This window comes from Molothrus aeneus, chromosome 4, assembly GCF_037042795.1.
Source record: "Molothrus aeneus isolate 106 chromosome 4, BPBGC_Maene_1.0, whole genome shotgun sequence".
Taxonomy (NCBI): Eukaryota; Metazoa; Chordata; class Aves; order Passeriformes; family Icteridae; genus Molothrus; species Molothrus aeneus.
In genome coordinates this window covers 64,879,168-64,900,110 of record NC_089649.1, presented here as the reverse complement: position 1 = coordinate 64,900,110, position 20,943 = coordinate 64,879,168, and the positions used below count along the sequence as shown (strand labels likewise).

The 20,943-nt window shown below is 38.8% G+C and overlaps 1 protein-coding gene across 4 annotated transcripts in view; it reads right to left on the bottom strand.

The window, feature by feature from the left end:
* The window catches only part of ZFYVE28 (zinc finger FYVE-type containing 28), a 146,096-nt gene that overhangs the window by 55,870 nt on the left and 69,283 nt on the right, over window positions 1-20,943 (bottom strand). For all 4 annotated transcript variants that reach the window (XM_066548711.1, XM_066548712.1, XM_066548713.1 and 1 more), the window contains exons 3-5: window positions 5,582-5,719; window positions 2,844-3,046; window positions 1,034-1,123 (exon numbers count right to left, since the gene is read on the bottom strand). In XM_066548711.1, the coding sequence (XP_066404808.1) occupies window positions 1,034-1,123; window positions 2,844-3,046; window positions 5,582-5,719 (431 nt within the window). The remainder of the gene's footprint in view (window positions 1-1,033; window positions 1,124-2,843; window positions 3,047-5,581; window positions 5,720-20,943) is intronic.

Here is a 20,943-nt window from a genome sequence, read left to right as displayed (position 1 = left end):
CTAAGACAGGTGCTCCACACCCCTCCTCATCTTTGTGGCCTCTGCTGGACGTGTGTATGCCACAGGTGAGCATGTGTATGTGTGGTAGCTCTCTGACTGATGGAAGGTAACTCCTCCTACTCGTTGGGACCTTTTCTGAGTTGTAATCCTGTCCCCAAAATGCCTGAAACACCTCTTGGTGTCACATAGAGACTGTGGCAATGTGCTCTGCACTCCTCCAATCCTTGATGAAAGGACTGACCACACCAGACCCAGGGTCCTGCTTCCCAAGTTCCCCTGACATGACAGTGAAACCAACACTTATCCTAAGGGCCTCTTACAGTCAACTGGTACCTAATAATTCTACACAGAACATGATTCACTCATTTTCTTTTAAGAACAGTGCTGCACTGCTCAAAACCTCACTTAGGCTGAGTATTTCACATGCTGCTCCCCTCTACTGCCCATCTGCAGGCTACTTAATCTGTCACAAGGGAGAAGAAAAAAAGCTGTTCAACACAGTATATTACAAATTCACACTTTTCTTGGCACTTTATACTTCTAGAAGAACTCATGGATTGCTGAATTGATTTCTTTCATCATTGTCCCTTCATACATATAGAGCCAAAGACCACTCCTTTGAGATTTTCAAGAGCTTTTATGAGTTCTTTATGAAAATCACTGGAGGTTCACAGATTATTTGAATCATTTCCTCATGTATTCTTGAATGAAATATCATTAAGTCTTGATGCCTTGAACAGACTAAGCTTATTTAAATGCTGAGTCTTCATGTACACATCTGTGACTAGGCATACCAACAAGACAGTTATTGTTGGATTAACTCTCGTGTTTTGTTTTGTATTTTTTTAATGTAGAAAACAAAAACCCACAGGTTTGTGCCTGCCAAGCATGCTTAATACCTTTGAATTTCGATACTTACTAGAAAAATAAAATACCTGGTGTTTTATGACAATTCTTCAATATTAATAGCTAATGTACTTCAATAAAAACTCAGACAAAGCAAACAAAAATTAAGATCTAATCCTTAACTTACCTCTCCACAGTTTCACAGAACAGTACAATAACCTCTTGCTGTACATAGTATTCTTTTGGAGACTTCACAGGTACCATGGCTGACACGTAACTACAAAAAATACAAAATAATGTTCCACTGTTTCACATGCTTTAACAATAAACCAAACCTAGGAGAAATCATCTTAGAAATCTAAGATGATTTCCTGTACCAATTTGTATTTATTTCAACAGCACTCACTATGAAAACTCTACTGTGTAAGAATCTATGAGAAACACAGCCAAATTACTTATTGAAGTGGAATTGAGGCAGCAGAAGTCAGCAGTAATTTAGAAATATTATAATTATACAGCACATTTATGATACAATGATGTAATTATGATAGCACATTTAGCTATCAGAACCCTTTACTCTGTGGCACAGTGCCTTGGAAGGATCTTTACTGCCCCATCTTAAAGACAGAATAGTTTACTCTGCATTTCCTCAATAAAAAAAAATCTGACTTAAACCAAACATTTTATCTATAATAATTTTATCTGAAATTAGATGAGTAAAATTCAGTTACCCAGATGACACAGTTTAAATTTGGCTTCATTTCTATGCGGAATTACTAGCAAAAGCACTAAGTCAACAAGGTAAGAAACACTAGTAGAACTTTAGTGGTTTTCTGTCACTGTGTTACTTAATTGGTCATTTGTAAAATACAAGTAACACAGAAAGGGAAGAAGCTGTTTGCAAAACAATGGTGAAGAAAAATGCTGTACATAAAGAGTTGGTATTGACAGGCCAAAAACTGCACAGACACTGCCAAGAACCAGTTACTGGTGTCACTGGTGTCTGCACTCAAACCCACAATTAAAAACATGTTTTTAGACAACATTTTCAATTAAAGTGTTTTCAATGTACCACAATAATGATGCCTTTTCTAATCAGAAAAAAACCTGCTGACCTGAGTGAAAGAACACAAGAGAATAAAAACTTTGAGGAAGGGCAAGCAGTAATGTGGGACATGACAGTCTATAGGTGATTGCCAAGAGATAGTAAAAGACTACCCAATTCTAAGAAACCTGTTCTGCTAAGGGCAGCAGTGACTGTGTCAAATCAGAACCACAGATAATCCTGCCCATTATCTTGTCTGTGGCCAGTGCCACAAACATCTAACACGCAGGCAGGTAGCTGGCTACACTCTGAAGCACAGTGCAAGACTGGTCAATGTGACCCTTGAAGAAAAAAGCATCACCCCAAAAAGCAGTTACTGAAGCTATAAACCTCTAAGTCATTTTTCCATCACAAGTTATCAAATCAGTGATTTCCTGTGGTTAATTATGGTTCATGTTAAATGCACTTCCTCCATCAGAATTCAATTTGCCTTCTGAAATTCACTGGGTACATCTTGCTTGTACCACTAAAACAAGAGAACAAAACCTCTGTCTCTAGAATATTCATTATCATTCTTTTCTTTTTAAACATCTATTTGTTGTCTTTTCTCTGACAAAGAAGACATTAAGAGATTTATGGTTTCCTTTTGTGTCTTGGAAATTCTCCCTCAAATGCCATATGCCAGTATGCAAATGGGGGATTATAGTTTAGTTGGAGAGAGCAAATGTTGATTGCTAAACAGCTATTTAGTTTTCATTATTGCTGCACTGGAAGGAAAAATCTAACAATACACAAATTACTAAAGAATTCAAATACAATGATAAAAAATTTACATCATTTTTCTACTCAAAGAACATAGAGCGAAAGAGTCAATTTCCAAAAACCAACAAGCCAAAAACCAGTTGCACTGGCTAAGACATGGCTCACAACACAATTACTTCATCTGTTTTACCTTAATTCAAACTCAGCAAAAAGGACATCAAAATGCTTGAGGGAATCTTTCATTTTTTCTGTGTAGAGGTTCAAATCCCTTAAGGCCTGGTCACGGATGATATTTCTGACTTCCTCCAGGCTTCGGGTCAGATCCTTGGCCAAGGGCCTCATGGCCATACTCTCAATTTCACGATTCATAATAATTGAACCAGCAGCCAAACACTATGAAAGACATGAAAAGATAAAATATTAGTTTTTACAAAGTAAAAATACTTCTATACTCAAAAACAAAGCACAAGATGTGCTATTTAATAAGATGTGCTTTTGAACAAGGGCAGTAGTTAGCCCCAGTTGGCTGTGAATTATTAAACAAGTGAAAGATTAAGGCTGGTATGTCAAGAGTCAAAAGCTTTCACAGAAAAGGTTAGGGAGCAGCTCAGCCAGGGAGAGATGAGAAGAGGAGAAGGCTGAAGAACAAGAATGTCTTAGGGTGAGCTCAGTGCTGACAGAAGAAGTAAAGTGATTCTCCCACCAGTTATGCAATAAGTATTAGCAGGATAGATCCTCTATGCACACACAGATTCCTTAGATAAAAGAGGTGGGAATCCAGCAAAACTACAGTCTATGGACTGGTTTGATTTGGATTTTTATTTTATTGTAAAATAAATCTGTTCCTTATAAAAATATCAAATTCTGCAACTGTGATGTCTTTTTCAGCAAAACTGCTCACACTGGCTATCACACAAGAATCCAGTAAGGCCAGCATCCTGCTTCCCACAAAAATCATGATAATATACAAAAATCAGGTCACTGAGTGATTCTTCCCTTCCAGTGTCTGGAAAGCAACTATTTAAGACTCCTTGCCCCAGGCATTATACATGGACTCTCTCTGACCAGCTGACAAAGACATTAACAGTAGATTTTTACTGTAACACATCAATACAACTTTTTTTAAAATCTTGCCACTAAACACAACTACTGGCTTTATTCTTTTATGGCTACATTTGGAAGACAATGAGCACCAATATAAATCACACCTGCTGCATTAATAGAAATACTTCTGCTAACTGAGAAAATACAAGGTTGTTATCAAAAATCAGGTTTTTTTTTCCCCTTTTTTAAATCTCCATTTGCAGCTGTGTCACCTCCCTCTCCCAGGCATCCTGTGGATGGGAGCCACAGTATGAGGGACCTGCAATCCCAGAAGGGGTCCTTTCTCAGCAGTCTGATGCATTGATTTGAGGGCACTCAGAGAAGACCATGTTCTTACTTCTTATCAGCCAAAGCAGTGTTCATGGGAAGTATGGATAGAGTAAGTGTTACCTGCTGAGAGGGATTCTCAGTCTGATAACTCAGTGATTGTACTGACAAGGACAGAAGTGTGTACTCATAAAGCTCACACAACCTTCCTGCTCCATGAATTTACAGGAGGACAGTGCCTACAGCAGTAGGCGTTGGCATTACATCATCACTGCACATGTTCCTTTCCCTGAAACCAACAGGTCTCTCCAGCCTGAGGGTTGCACAGTGAAAGTTGGACTTGGAAACAGGTTTAGCTTATATAACACAGCAGTGAATAGAACAAGACTTAGGACTGGATTACAAAGCATTGACATACCAAATTAATTTTGTAAATTCTATCTGAGACTTCTCTGACTCAGAAGAGCCTACAATTAACAACTGTCAAAGCAAGTTTCAGAAACAGAACATATGGAGGCATATTGGACTGAACAAGATGGGAAATCTTCATGGAGAATGTGCACTCGAAGAAGAAAGGAGAAACTGGTAGAGGAGAAAAAAAAAAGGATATTAACAGGAGGTCAAGGACTGCTTCAAATACAGGAGAGGCAACACTGAAAACAAGACCACAACATTCTGTTGTGTGGTGGGATGTCTGGACTAACCCCAGTCTCAACAAATTCATGGTGTCACCTTAAGTCACCTTCAGGCCAGTAAAGTGACAAGTTTTTCACTAAAGATGCCACAATGATTTACTTTTTTTAGCCAAAGACATCAGTACTAATAAATAAATATCTTGCATATCACAGCCTTTTGTTCTGACACTTCAGGCTTCCTTTGGTTAAAATAACAGAAGCAATAACACAACAAAAATTCCTTGATCCTACAGTTTGCTCTAGAAGAAAGTATTTGAGAGAAGACAAGAGAAGAAAAGTGGACTTCAGTATTCTGCAGAGGAACTATTGTATTCTTGGCATACACATGAAACAAGGCAGTTATGTGCAACAAATGACAGCCTGAGGTTGCATATTTAGGACGAGTTATAGCATAACCTAACCATTAAAATAAAGTGACAGCAGACATTCTATTTGTTGGAGATGAACTTTTGTCCTGATAAAACTCCCTAATACACTTTTATTTTTTATTTGTTTTTATTTGTTATTTTTTATTATTTTGGGGGTTCTTTTTATTTGTTTCTAAGGTCTTCAAAACACAAGATGGCTGATCAGGAAAAAAAAAAAGATCACTCAGATGCTAACCCACAAAAGAATAGTTTTCAACTATAGAATACTGACAACACACAATTATGAAAATAACCTGGTATGCTCTTAGCCCAACCAAAACCCCATTTACAAGAACCCCACTTCTCTGAGCACCCCCAGAGCAAGTTCTCTTGTTTATTTTGCCCTGTAATTCGTTTTTGTACCTCTTTCAGAAAAGTCTGAAAAGGTTCTTGTGGCTTTACACAACAAAAAAAGTGTCTACTAATCCCAAAGAACAGAAGTGTGACAGACCTACCTCTGCTCCAAACCAAAGCTGTCCTGCAAGGTTGTCATGGCGAATTTCCTCTGGAAACTTCACACAGAAGTCTCTGTTGGCCCGTTCATGTGGAATGCATTCATCCATGATTTGGTTTATGATGTTCAAAACATTATCCTGAAACAAAACACAGGATACCATATATACTGTTTGCATAGAAAACATTTTTTCTTCTAAAATAGACTTTATTAATGAGGTACCAAGCAATTAAGATAGCAAATGCAGTGTTTAACTCTCATGGCCTTCATACATACAGTGAAATCAGAGGAGAATACACAGAAACAAGAGCAGCAAACTTCACTCTTTGTAGTTTTCCTAGAAACTGTTTCTCAGATTAGCTGCACTTAACTTTGACTACTTTAATGGGACTTCTGATGAGGAGGCATGACAAAGACTCGTTACCCCCAGCTATCTGTACCTATCAGTAAATAAACTACAAGTACAAGTGAATTAGCCTTATTCCATTTCCTCTCACCACCCCAACAATACACACTCCCCTTATTGCCACAAAGAGCACCTGACAGGGAACCTTGCAGTTGTTAGAAATTGAGTTATGCTGGATCCATTTAAGCTCATCCTGGTAATCTAAAGCAGTTTACACACTTGAATCCCCAGTGGGCAAGGGCTGGCACACTCACCAACCATCTCATCCCCCAGACACCAGGAGGATAAAGGGATACCACACAAATTAGAGCTTTAATAACTGCTCTGATCTACCTCTGCACCAGGACAATGATCAAAGACCTACAAGCAGTTTCTTGATATGCAGTAAATAATCTGTATTCATTTATTTGAAAAGATAATTTTCACATTCCCCTGCTGGGAACTGTACAGAATTTAATTAACATAATAAAGGTAGATTGGGAGCATGAAAAAGGCTGAGTGCTTTCATAAAGATGTTTTGTCTTCTGCTTCTTCCGCTCTTTACAGAATTCATATTCCATTTAAAGTATTTCTCAAACAAACACTACCACATCTGCCTGTACAAAATTGTTTAACAGACAGAATTGCCTTAAATCTACACTTCACTGTTTTATTTTCCCCTGCATATAAAAAACAATAGAAGACAGGAATTTTGAAGAAACCTGCCCCTTTAATATGTTCCCCATCAAAAAAGAAAAAACCCACTTTAGCTACAAAGAATAATCCACATTTTCTGCAATTTCTCCACAGACTGCTGCACCTGCTGTTGCACCAAAATAATCTTAACATTAAGGCTGTAATTACAGTTGTCTTCATCCAAAATAATGGAATAAATTAACGATCAGCAATATTTATTACACACTGGTATAAGGCACTTTATTTGTTAACAATTAAAACACTTTCACAATAAAGTGGTTTTTGCGAGGCTGTCACGAGATAATAAATTTCATTTCAATAAAGTTGTAAAAAAACAAACAAAAAACCCCACCTCATACAGTTAAAACACATGTGGAAGTGTAACCATCTTCTTTAGATGTAAGACTGAAAATCAAATGCCCTGTAGCCCCTCCAGGGCATCACAACACAGACCATGGTCAGCAGGTACGAGAAAAGACAAGAGAAGAAAACAAGAATCACTGACACAAAATACCTGATTTTAGAGATGAAATCTCCCCCCTCACTCTGCTGGGCCCATTGTACTGCCAGGATCAGTGGGGCACCAGGATCCCTTAGAAGCCAAAGGGATGCCCCTTGTAGGAACTGATGGAAAAACCAACCTTAACAACTCCCTGGGGTCATTGCAAGGAGCACTGAAGTGCAAATGCTGGAGGAGAACAGAGCAGAGATGCCCAGACCCTGCTGCAGCTGCAGCAGCAGCATCCTGAACCCCTGGCTGCAGAACACTCACCACCTCCCAGGACAACAGGGACTTAAGACAAGCAATCACATCCCAACTGGCATGACACTTTAGGGTCAGAAAAAACAGAATAATAGCAAGTTTCCTAGTTTCCTTCCACTTCTTAATCTATGGTATTGAGTATACTTCCCCCTCCAATATTTAGCTAAATCTACCTGGGAACTGAAGTTTTTTGAAAGTAAGTCTCCTAAGAAAAACAACTCCTAAACTACCCAGCTCCCACCCAAAGTAACAGAGCAAAGACTGAAACTGAGGATAACAACATTTACATTGTAGAAAGGCATAAGTCACTCATGAAGTGTTTCAAATCTGTTATTACTAATCTATTTTGAGACCAGGTGCTTTGCCTGTAGCTCTCACTTTATCACTAGTGCAATACAAGTTGGTCTTTATCATCAGGATGAAAAAGCCAGATTCCTGTTTTCAGAGAATTAATCAAAGTTTGTAAAGGCCTTTTTGCATTGGAGAGATATAGTGGTAAAAAGCGATCTTACCAGTTAAAATTTCACAAAGTTTCACAAAATGCAGAGAAATATTAAGGCAGGAAACTGAGCAGAACACTATTCAAATCTGGTTATATGAGACTGTAAGTAATCCAATTACATTTTATTTTAGGACATGATATTCCAATTTATTTTACTTGCCAACCAACTTTAATATGGGGAAATGCAATTTTTCTCTTACTCTTTTCCCCCTAAAATGCCACACAGAATAAGAGGAAAAGCCATATTAAAAAAACTTTCCTCCCTAAATTTTATTTTACTTCAGTGGATTATTTTTTAAATGCAATCTTATTTGACAGCAGCTACAAGACAGATTGAATTTCCCTTACATAACCACCTATATACATATTCAAAGTTCCTGATGTATCAAAGAAGATTTTACACAAATAGAATAAAGACAGACTCACAGCTGGTAGGAAACTGTTCCATGGTTTTGCTCTGTTTTTCTAATCATTATACCTGTTTAAAAGTTCTAAGTTTCTGTCTAAATCATCTCAGGAGATAATTATTACAAGCATCATGAAATTTTGTACCTTAATGCACTTAATTATTTCAACTAAAGGCAAGATGATGTAATGCAGATAATTCAACTTTTTACAATATACTAATGTTTAAGTATATAATTTATTTGTTTCCCACTTAAAAGACACTTAAATATTTTTCCTCATTTCTTCAACATTCCTATAATCTCTAGATGCTTCTGCTCCAAAGCACTCAAGATCTACCAACACATCTCCATGTATGCCAAACTTTGAGTCAGGTATTTTTTTAAACATGTGCAGTACTACTAAGTTAAACTGCAGGTAATTAGAATTTTAATATACACTTCCCAATGGACATAGATCACAATAGCTCCATCTCCAGTAGCAGTTGTCTGGATGCTTCACATGGGCAGCTGGTTTTTCTGTCAGAGAGCTGAGTGAAAAAGCCAATTAAAAAGATGGGCATCTTTTCCTGCCTAGTCTAGCAGGGATACAGAAAGATCAGGAAAGAACAGTTGATGGAACTTTGATGTAAAATGTACAAATACAGAAAGATTTCTACAGCTTTTGCTGTTTCAAGATGTGCAATTTCCCAAATTCTCTGTTGTTCTACAGGGTTTATTTTATTGTCCTACAGAAGAAAAAAAACCAAAACAAACCAACAATTCTCTATCACTTCCCTTCCCTCTTCCTCATTTTTCTTATGACACCCAGAGCAGAGTAACTTACATAAAAAATCTGGAATATTTGCTCCCATAATAATTTCAGATCTCAGATGCTTTAATACTGGAAGGATGCCAGCCAATTTAGACAGACTATCCAAGGCATTGTAAGCAATTTAGTCTTTTCTTTAGAAGAGCTTCAAGAAACATTCAACTTATTTAATTACAGTATTCTGCTTTGTAAGCTAATAACAAATGGGTTTGGATACATGGTAGCACTGAAATTTTGCTCCAACTTAAGCAACAGAAATCAATTAGTTGGAATTGAAGTAGTAAATCTCTCACTTGATCCATCTTTCCACATAAAAGCCTCCGGATTTTAATGCCTCCTTTGGTGGCTTTATCTGTTATCTTTTGGTTTATCTGCACGCTGGGATGTGCACAGTTTTGTTTCAGGTGCTCTGCTGAGGCTTTACAGAGCACAGGCAGCCACTGCAGAGATTCTGCTTTGGGATTTACTCCAAACTCCTCATTTCCTGGAAAAAACAGCTCAGAGTTTCACATAACAGACAGCACTTGTATTTCATTTTGATAGGGAAGATAATGAGTGGTAGTGAGACAATGTACGTAGGTAGCCACAGTAGAGGACAAAAAGTTGGTTTATTTTTGGCCCATCAGTAATTAGCCATATATTAAATAATTAGAGCATAAAGCTAACATCAATGACTGCATTAGCTTCCTGAATAGGTACCCCAAAAATGCCAAGAAATTAATCTTCCTTATACTATGAAACATATGTTTAGAGCAACAAAAGGCAAACTTATCTACCCTTTTGTACACGTCATTGATGAAATCTATAATGCTCTTCCACTATATTAAATTTAATATGACCTTTCTGAGGTCTTTTGCAAGACTTCTTCAAAGGAAGGTAACTTCCTGTGCTGTTCAGTATCTCTTTAACAGTCGTGATTTGAATTATCAGTAAAATCCAGCCAAGGCAATGTGGTCTATGACAATACCACCATGAGCTAAAGAGGTGATATTTAAGCCTCTTAAATTAAGTAAGTCCATGACATTTTTTGTTACCTTTTCTAGCTTGGTAAAAGTTCTAGAACTCCTTCAACATCACATTATGGCAATCAGAAGTCACTGATGAACAAAAATTAATGCCAAAAATAAAGGAAGATTTCATTGTAATTAGAGAAATTAGTGAGTATTTAGGGTTTCATAGGCTACTTTAACAAAAGAATCCAGTACCAAGGTGGTGTCCTCTCTGATGTAACAAACAGCTTTTCAATGTACACACAAAAGTCCTGGCTTCAGAACCCAGACAGTTATTTTACATAAGAGATCCAGAGTCTCTCTGTGGTTTTCCCTCCAGTCCATCTTGCACAGATCCAAAGGCTGAGCTTTCAGATTCTTTTTGCCTCATTAGTTAATTGATTATTTCCTACTGGCAAGGTAGTACAATGGAATTGCCTGGCTTGGAAAAGACCTTTCAGATCCTCAAGTCCAACCACTAAGCCAGCACTGCCAAGTCCCCTGCTAAATCATGTGCCCAAGTACCACATGCACAAATCTTTTCATCACCTCCAGTGATGGTGACTCAGCCACTGCCCTGGGCAGCTTGTTCCAATGCTTGACAACCCTTTCCATGAAGGAAGTTTTCCTAATATCCCATCTAAACCTCCCCTGGCACAACCTGGGCCATTTCCTCTTGCCTTTTCTATTGTTACTGAGGAGAGGAGCCTGAACCCCACCTGGCTACAACCTCAGGTAGTTGTAGAGAACAATAAGGTCTTCCCTGAGCCTCCTTTTCTCCAGGCTAAATATGCCCAGCTGCCTCAGCCACTCAAAAAACTTGTGCTTGGCCACAGCACTGCTGATCCAGGCCAGCTGCCATTGGCCTTCTTGGCCACCTGGGCACACCTGGCTCATGTTCAGCCACTCTCACCCAGCACCCCCAGGTCCTTTTCCACGGGGCCCTTTCCAGGCACTCTGCCCCACCTGTGGCACTGCAGGGGTTGTTGTGACCCAGGGGCAGGACCCAGCACTTGGCCTTGTTGAACCTCAGAGCCCTGGGCCCACTGATCCAGCCTGTCCAGATCCCTCTGCTGAGCCTTCCTGCTATTGAAGAGATGAACTCTTCCACCCAACTTGGTGTCATCCAGAAACTGAGGGTGCAACTCATGAGACTCCACTTTCTAAAAGTAACAGAATTTTTCTATGTATGAACTTTAGGGAGCAGCTCCTAGTTTAACCCATCCCACTAGAGAGTAATACTAAAACTCACCATGAAAAGGCACCTTGGATATCTAGCAATTTAAATTCTGTATTGCCCCAGCCTAGCAACAACAACTCTCAATAAATAAAAGAGGAATCCCCATTCACAGAGGGCAGAATGAAGGAGATGTCATCATGAATTACTGCCATCTTCACTTTGCCTTCCCCTGCTGCAGTGAAAGCATCCTGCATCCCCAACACATTCATTGCTAAGTTGGCATGGATCCAGCTTTCTTCCCTATGGTTCTCTGCTGCAAATTAATTCCCTGACCTGCAGCACAGCATTTTCATTCCACTCTGCCCACAGTCTTAGATAACAGGAGTTTCTCACAATGACCTACCTGATCCATGTGAGCAAGTGGAAACACATTGAAAAAACTTGTTAACGTGAGAAACTACAATTTAAGACTACAGTACTAAACATTATTAGAATCCTGTTTTCAAGGAAAAAAATATTTAAATATTAATCACTCCCCACATGAGGTCAAATATGAAATGTAGAAAGAAAATAAAATTCCTGTTAGTTAATGGAGTTGTACTCATGGCCCAACTTACAGTCAAGCATTTATATTTTATAGCCATTTGCTAATTATTCAGTAGTGACCAGAAGTTTCTCAAAAATTAAGAAAAGCTGTTAAAAGCCAACATTTAAAAAGACACAATTATTTTATTTACTGATAATGAATGTTTAACTCTGCAAATTTCTTTTTCACCCAACTACAATATCCCACTGATCACCTGACTTGACTGGGGGGAAAAAAGGCAAATTTAACATCTGTGAACCAAACCCAACAGACAAAAAACCCAACTCTTCTGATACTTATAAGTTACTTAGTGTATTTAGAACAACCACACTCAAGTTCATTTGCAGTGAAGTACGGTGAAAACATATGAAAGGGTTGACATATGAAAACATATGAAAGTCTGCCTGCTTGCAAAATAAATGTTAAGAGCTCTCACTCAATGGCAAACCCAAGTAGGAAGCAGGTACCTGACACCAACTGTTTGAAGATGTCAGGCAACACAGAGAAGACATCTGCTAGAGCAATGCAACTCACACAAGTCATCACTACTAGGAGTAATGAAATGACAAATGTTGCCATCAGTTATAAAACAACTGAACTGGAAACAAAACTCTGAAGGAAAACCACTCAAATTAACAAGCTCTATGAGGACAGGAAAAAAAATAAAGTAGATATGTGTATGGTCTCAGATTCAAGCTAAATCTTGACATCATCACTTTAAAATGGCTGTTCTCAGTTTTTCTTTCTTTTTCTAGACTGGCACTGTCCCCACCAACATTAAATTGGAAGACATTGTATAAAAGAAAATAATTTTCTCCAAGTAAGTCTTAGCTCAATCTCATGTCAAACAGCCTATTTGTGGCACAAATTTCTGACTTTCCTGCAGAAATTCTCTTAAATACAAGCCTTATGAGAACTTTGCTCTAGAGTCCACCAGCTCTGTTCCAGTTTAAAAAAAAAGCAACAGATACAATTCAGAAAACAATAATGACTCCCTCCTCACCACAGATCAATGAGGAACACCCAATGGGTTGGACAGAGTCTGCTTTTGGCTCTTCTTCTCTCTGTTGTTAAAAGGTATCTTGGTCTGCTTCAGTTTCTAAACTTTGTGAACATGAAGGTTTCTTTCCATCAAGTTCCTCCCTTGATCTCAGTAATTACCCCGCTGTCTCCTTCACTGACCTCTCCTAACATAACTAAAATAATGTCTCCAGGGTTACAAATTAGACAGGCAAGAAAGACCTGGCCATTACTTCAGCTAAAAGTATTCCTGGCTCAATCCACACTGTTTAACCTCTGTATCAATTAACAAAATAACATCAGGAATAGATTCTTGCCAACTTCTAACCAATCATTAGGTTTCAGAACCCAGCAGGGAGTTCCTTTTACTTTCGGCTAATTTGTCTCCTTTAATGAGATCTATTTCCACCTAATTCTACAAGAAAACGTTCTTCAATGGACAGATGCAATCAAACAGGAAAACATCCCACCTCTGAACTGTCTCACTGTTCACAGTGATTATGGTACATACTCCCAGTTTGCTCCTGTCAAGGATGTTAATGATACAATTAGTATTTCATAGATAACTCACTGCCAATCCACTACAGCACTGCCCTCTGAGTTCTGTAGCAGCTCTTCACAGGTACCCTCTCCATCAAGGGATGCTCCCTGATGCTGACTTCCTTTGTAAAAAGTGCTTCTCTTCAGCATGGATCCAATTCCAATAAAGCATAGAATGAAAGAGCATACATTTCCCCCCTAGAGATTCCTTATTCTCGTACCACTTAAACTTATCAGATAGCAGGAGACACCTTCAGATAAGGTTTTTTTACTCCTGAAACACAAAGCCGCTTTTCATCACAGACTGGCGTCAGGCCACTTTGCAGTGTCAGCCTTTGGCAGCCAGGCCAGCTGGAGACTCAGCCCCCTATCTCCCCCTCCCACCCACCCTGCAGTCCCTGGCCCCATGTCCCACCAGCACTCAGTGCTCTTGTGCTGGGGACATTTGGGAAGGGTTTCAGTGCACAGAGCCAGAGTGACCCACATCATTTCACTGCTCAAGTTCACAGACTCCACAAATACGTGCATCAGTACAGCTGAACAAGTGTTTGCAATGTAAAGCTGACCCCAGCTTATTTAAACTAGCCTTGGATAAGGATCTAAAACTTCAAAGCTCTCTCAAAGCTGTGCTTTGAGGGGTGCCATGCATAACTGTGGGAATAGGAACAAGAATAGTGTAAATTTTTAAACTGATGCTGCCAATGGACCATGGAATAATGCCTAAGGAACTGTGTGTGATAACTCAGAAATACACATTGGAACAGGGTTATTTTTTATATAAAATCAAAGTTAATTTCTTTTTGCCCATGCTCAACTACATAGCCAAGCAATAAAGTTAAGATATTTACTGAATCTAAAATGTTTATAACATTTCAACCAAGTGCCCAAGGGCTTGCTTGAATCAAAGACTGGGCAGGTCACATGCAGAGCTGCTAAAGCTATCACAGACCTCTGACCAAAACCACTCACATTTACAGAAATATTTCCTTCTGAAACCCCTCTATGCCCTTGCATTAATACAATTATAAAGCTCACTCGTAACCCACAGCACTGGTAAATTTAAAAGCCTTTACCTGCTAGGAAAGAAAGAAAGAACACATTTGGCATTAAAAATCAATTAAAAAATCTGATTTCACTGAGTACAGAATTAATTGAGTTATGCTGAAGTTGTGCAGCTGCAGACAAAAGACAAAGAAAGGCCAATTGTGAAATTACACCACAAATACAGAGTTATATCCAACAACACTTCAACTGAAAACCAAGGAGCCCAAACCTTTAGAGACTTTCATTCTAAGAGTGTTCAAGCTTCAAATAGTTTCTACAGTCTGGGTATTTTAAATGAGTGATTTAAAGTTCTCAAAATTTACATCAAGATAATGCTGCTTTCCTGGTTGAGGAATCTCCTCAATTTTCTTTTCTCAATTATAAATTATGATATGTGCATTTCAGAATAAGCCAGACAACCACAAATGTTTTAATTAGATCTACTGAGAAAACTCATCACATTCCAGCTACAGGGTTAAAAGATTTTACAGTCAAATTTGCAAAATCCCTATGGAGGAATATTGTACAAATAATAAACAAGGCTGGCACTGAGGCCAGAGGTTTGTACAAATGTATGAAAATGAAAAATAATTTCTCATACCAGTTATCAGGTAAGTCAAAAGTAAACATGACTCTGAAAGCCTGCTAGATTCCATCTCTGATTATTTGCGTCTGCATCAGACCCAAACAGAAAAAAGCGAACAAAAACCACACCAAAAATGACTTTTTCACAGCATCAGAACAATTCCAAAGCAAAAATTACCAGAGCTTACATCACAAAGGCAGTTTAGCTCAGAGCCTCAGTTGCACAAATCAATTGAACAAGCTTTGCAGCCTCGAGAGGATCATCATTTACCACCTCTACATGAACTATTACTCTGTTTGGTTATGAGCCCTGTGTATGTGGAATAGCAACAACCTCAGCAGCAGTTACAGACACTGCAGGGCAAGGGAGAAACCAAATAACACAAATATCTGCTGCTTGGTATTTGTGTAAGTCATCTTTGGGCACAGAAACCTTGAGACCTCTAGAGAACTGAAAATGTATTCTCAGGGCAAACCTAAGAATTTGTATTGTGTACATCATAAGTTAGTATCAAGAGCACTACATTTTCTGAATTAAATGCTGAGCTTTCCTCAGAACTATGGAACAAGGAGCAGTAAAAACATGTAAGAAGTATCTAGCTTTATCTCTTCACCAGGTGAAGAACCATGTACTTGGGGTAATGCTGCTGCTGCTTACCTCAACACCACTTTGACAAGTGTTGAAAAAATAGCACTACTCTAAAAAACGGAAATCCAGCAGGAGAGAGTAGGTGGTATAAGCAAAAAAAGGTAAACTTCCTTAATCAAGAGCACATTTTCTGCATAACTAATTTTATACAAGTATAGATTTGCCAAAGCCCTGAAAATGGGAAGTTTTTATGAGTGCAAGCAGTGCATAAGCCTGTGGGAACAAAGTCCACTACCTGAAGCCTGCTCTCCAACAGCAAATCCATCCTTATCACAAGCTGTTTTCTTATCAATCATTCCAAACTTTTTCAAAGCAACACAAGCTTGCTAATACATGTAATACTTTCAAAAATGAATCATTTTTTAAATTATTGTCTTAAAGTCTGCATTATTTTTCACCAAGAAGACTGTGCAGCAATGAGTTAACGCAAATTCTTCCAAAAGCATAAGCTGGAGGCAGAAGACAACCAGTGCATCTTTACTCCAAAAGGAACTTGGGGTTATGAGTGAACTATTTAAGCTCATTCTCTCTGGCTAATTGTAAAGTTAAAATGACTGAACAAGCCACCCTAATGGCTAACAATTTATTTTCTTCCCATCACCTTAAATTCCAGCCATTCAATTAGTAGTTTATTGTTAAATTATACACTAATAGTAATGAAAGGGCAGTCTGAAATTATCTGTTCTTTCAAATGCCAAAACATTTTGCAATCCCTCCTTCCAACATGTAGAACTTGTTGTGTCCAATATTTAACATACATAGATATATATTTAACATATTAACACCTAAGGGCTTTCATCTCAAGTTTGCAGCAGGAGGATCCAGCAGGAGGACCTCGAAGCCTTGGCCCAGTGCCAGAGATTTGGCATCAGTGGCATGAGCAGCACCTGTGGGATGAGTTCTGTGACTGGAGTGCCCTGCTGGAGGGGTGCAGGCTCTCCAGGAGCAGAGGGCAGGGCAGGTGGGGCATGGCAGGGGCATGGCATTGTGTGCATTGTGTGTAATGCAGGGCTGGAATGCACAGAGCCTGGAGCTGGCAATGGCACAGGGAGAACCTCTGGGGAAGGACTAAGGGACAAACAAATTAATTTGGGATGCTGTCCCAGGAGGAGGAAAGTGAGGGGAGACCTCAGTGCAGTTACAACTTCCTCAGAGGGGAGGGGAGGGACAGACACTGATCCCTTCTCTGTGGTGACAGTGACAGAAATGAGGGAATGGCCTGAAGCTGTGTCAGGGGAGGTTTGTGTGGGATATCAGGAAAAGGTTCTGCCCCCAGAGGGTGGCTGGGCACTGAGCAGGCTCCCCAGGGCAGTGGTCACAGCACCAGCCTGGCAGAGCTCAGGGGGTGTCTGGACAATGCTCTGGGGCACATGGTGTCACTCCTGGGGATGGTGCTGAATGGGACCAGGAATTGATGATCCTTGCGGGTTCCTTCCAACTCAGGACGTTCCATTCAAGGATTTTGTTAAATGAAAACTTACTTATAACAACCTGACATATGAGAAAACCAAACTGCAGACTATTCCACCAAATATTCTTCATAATAATCCATTACTATGAAATGAATTATTTCTTATTAAAAAACAGACCTTAACTTTCAAGTATGTTAAGGTCACAATGAAAATTAAATTCCACTGCTAAGAACTGACTTGAAAAAATTACTAACCTGCCTTCTTGTATTTCTTATCATACTTCCCCAGCATTAAAGGAAAAAATAAATAAAGGAAAGGGATTTTTCTGTATGATTAAGTGAAAAGGCTTCTAGCACAAGAAAGAGACTTAATCCCCGAGTACAGAAACATCACAAAATAAATAATTTGCACGTATTGTTAATCTTGCTAACATGGGGCTACCATATCCACATGGAGAAAAGAAGGAAAATTGCAGCATATTTAAGTCATGAGACTATGTAAACAATTCAGACTACATAAACAATTCAGTGGCTGATACTAGAATCTATCCTTCTTTGCAACAGTAAAAAAAATAATTAAAATTTAGCCAATCACACTATAGCAGAGCTGACAGCAATCCTCTGATGGCACTGCTGAAGAGTGTGGCAGAACTGTAAAGCCCCTGACAGTCAGACACATCACATTACATTAATTCCTACATAACTGGGTCTGGTACAGTATCTTACTTCACAAAGGCTGAGAAAAGTCAGCCTTAAAATGACCTGGCTCCATTGTCCTCATTTAGCCTTCAAACACTCTGGGAATGACACCCCTGTGGCTCAGGCCCCTGCCAATACTCATTCAAGGTACCAATGTGCCAATAGTTAGCAATATAAAAACTATGATCAAGGGCAAATAATCATACATTAAGAAGAGAAAAATAATTTTATCTTTTGAAGCTGAGTGTTAGAAGACTCCAATACCTCTGAAATTAAGAACCTTCTATAGCTGAGTTCTTTTTCAGAAAGAAGACAATGTAGTTTTAAATTTGAGTAAAACCTGTGACCAAAAGAAGAAACTGTTCTAATTGAAGTACAGATAAAATATTAATTTTGCTCCCCTGTTAGCACCTCATGTTTTATATGGATGACTAGCTCATCCACCAAAGGCAGTGGTTTTCCACAGGAGTTTGCATGCAATGATTGTAGTCATCATGAGCAGATGGTACAGCACAACCTTGCATCACAGCTCTTTAGCAACAACCTATGGCTACCCCAGCATGCACCATTTAACATAATATAATCACATCCCTTTTCACTGATAAAAAATTAATAGTGTTTTGTACACAAAGATAAGTTCTCTTTTCATTATTTAGCAACTTGTCAATCCAGATTGAGTTTCACCCTTGTGCATTATTGATTACCACCTGTGTTGTCATTTCATGCTACATCAACTTTTGTTTATTTTTAAATATATATAATAAGAAAACTCAAATGTCACACACTGAAGAGCCTTTCCATTTCCCACTACAGAGAAATCAATGCATGCTCTGTGACAACTCACTCAGCTCAGTCATGTTTCTCTTCCACTCTGCAAATGTTACTAAGCAATTTGCAAACCCTGCAACAGCTTCACAGTTCTGTGTGATGGTGTTATGTTGGAAGTTTTGTTTGTTTGGAGTTAGATTTTTGCTGGTCTGCTGTTTTCATTTGTTTGGTTTTGTTTTGGTTGTTTGTGGGTTTTTGATTTGTTTGGGTTTTTTGTGTTCCTGTTGTTGGGGTCTTGTGGGGTTTTCTTAATTAAATAAAAAACCAATACAGTAATCTGCCCACATACATGGTGGAAGCTGCTGTGAAGGACAGCTGGATGCCACCTCTCCATCAGGCTGAAATTGGTAACCACCTCCTAAAGTGACCCATTATCAAACACAATCACTTTGGTCAGACACAACACAGTGTCAGACAAAGAGCTTCCCCACTTCTAGACTTGTTTTATCCATCCATCTCCCTCTTCAGAAAGCAAATTACATTCCTAAGCTTTTAAGATACACAAAAAAACATATTTCAAAGATAAAGAGCATATAATTTCTTTTTGTGTTAAAGTTTTGATTCAACAAGGCCAAGAGCAAGGTCCCTCCCCATGTTGGGGAAATCTAGTGAAAGGTGTCCCCACCCATTGCAGGGGGTTGGAGCTGGGTGATATTTAAGGTTTCTTCCAACCCAAATTATCCTATGAGTGTGATGTTAGCATGTGACAAAGCAGATTCCCCAAGTATGCTCCCAGCAGCACTGTTCCTTTACTCCTTGTTTGCCATATTCAATTTATATCATCTTTATATCAATTTATATCATCCATACCCCAAAATAAGCTCCTTCAGCCTGGAACACACACTCCTTTATGGTGAGGACAAAGCTTTGTTTCCACTGACACTTGTATGTCAACTTATTTCATAGTGATGCTTTCAGTTGTTAAATTGAGCTTGAAGAAATATGGAGATAAGTGTGGTTGAAACACAGCATTTTTGACAAAATTCACCACATATTTTGTATTGCTACAGAAACTGAGACAGACAAGTGATAAAACACAACACTGAAACGTGATTAGCTTTCTCTGAGGGCTCCAACTCCTCAGCAACATTTACTTAGGCTACAGAGGCCAACAAAGTTCAGGTTGACAGGTGCCTCTTTCTCAGCAGTGTATGAGCAGTGACCCATACAGGAGGCAGTCCACCTAAAGACTGCATTTTAAAGCCTCATGTTACAGCAAACTGGAACTGCTAGAGCTGAATTGGAAACACTGGGCTGCCAGTTGCAGTAATTCAGGAGGTGCTTCCCAAGAAGGCAAACAGCAGGAAAGGAGTGAAGAACCAGGGTAATGTACTGCCAGTCAATACAGTGTCCATCACTCCTAGCAGTGAGCCAGAAACAGTCATGTCTCACAAATATTCTCAATTCCCCATTTTACTGTGCTGTGGAACAGTGCAAAAGGACAGCACAGCCAGGAGAGTCTATGGCTTGCTCCAGGTCAGTGCCCTGATCGGGCAAATTCCTCCCTTGTGCACTTCAGCACATCAAGAGACACTGCTGAGACACAATCTGCAGGAATAATGCTGATAAAACCATGCTGGAGCTGACTCATGTGCTATTCTGAGACCTCACTAATGTACACAGAGAAATAATTCTCAGTGCACTGAAACAGAAAGCAAGAACTATGATCCTAAAAACATTCTCACCTGTTATGCACAGGTTTGTTACTGGTGAAGTCCTAACAAATCTCTGCTTTAGAAACAAAGGGGTTTTTTACTCTTTACTCTAAAACAAAACAAATGAACTTTTGTAATGTTTAACAATAAACCCAACTCCATTTAAATAGCCAACAAATTGGTTTAAACCAGTTTACCAAGTCAACTAACAAAATATTAATCAATGTGAAAACAGCAACGATCAAAGCAAATTAATTTAGAGAATGATAGTGAATGCATGAGTGAATAATTCAAAAGTGTACATGAGTTACCATCACTTCTTGTAAAATTCAATACTGTGGGATGTTGTGAAAAGCATAGGAAAGGACACCTAGTTATACCACTGATATAAAAATACTGCAATGATTTGTGTTGCAGGGAAAAAACCTCAGATGAACAAGCACTGCATATTACTGAAGACTCACTAATGCAGAGATGTTTTTCTTAAGGAAAAAAGAGTTTTCCCTCTAGAACCATCAATCAAGTTCAATAATCCAAAGTTTTACATTCTACCTACCTTTTGGTTTATTTAAGAAAAACTTAAAACAGCTTTTCATCATGCATCTCAGCACATTTT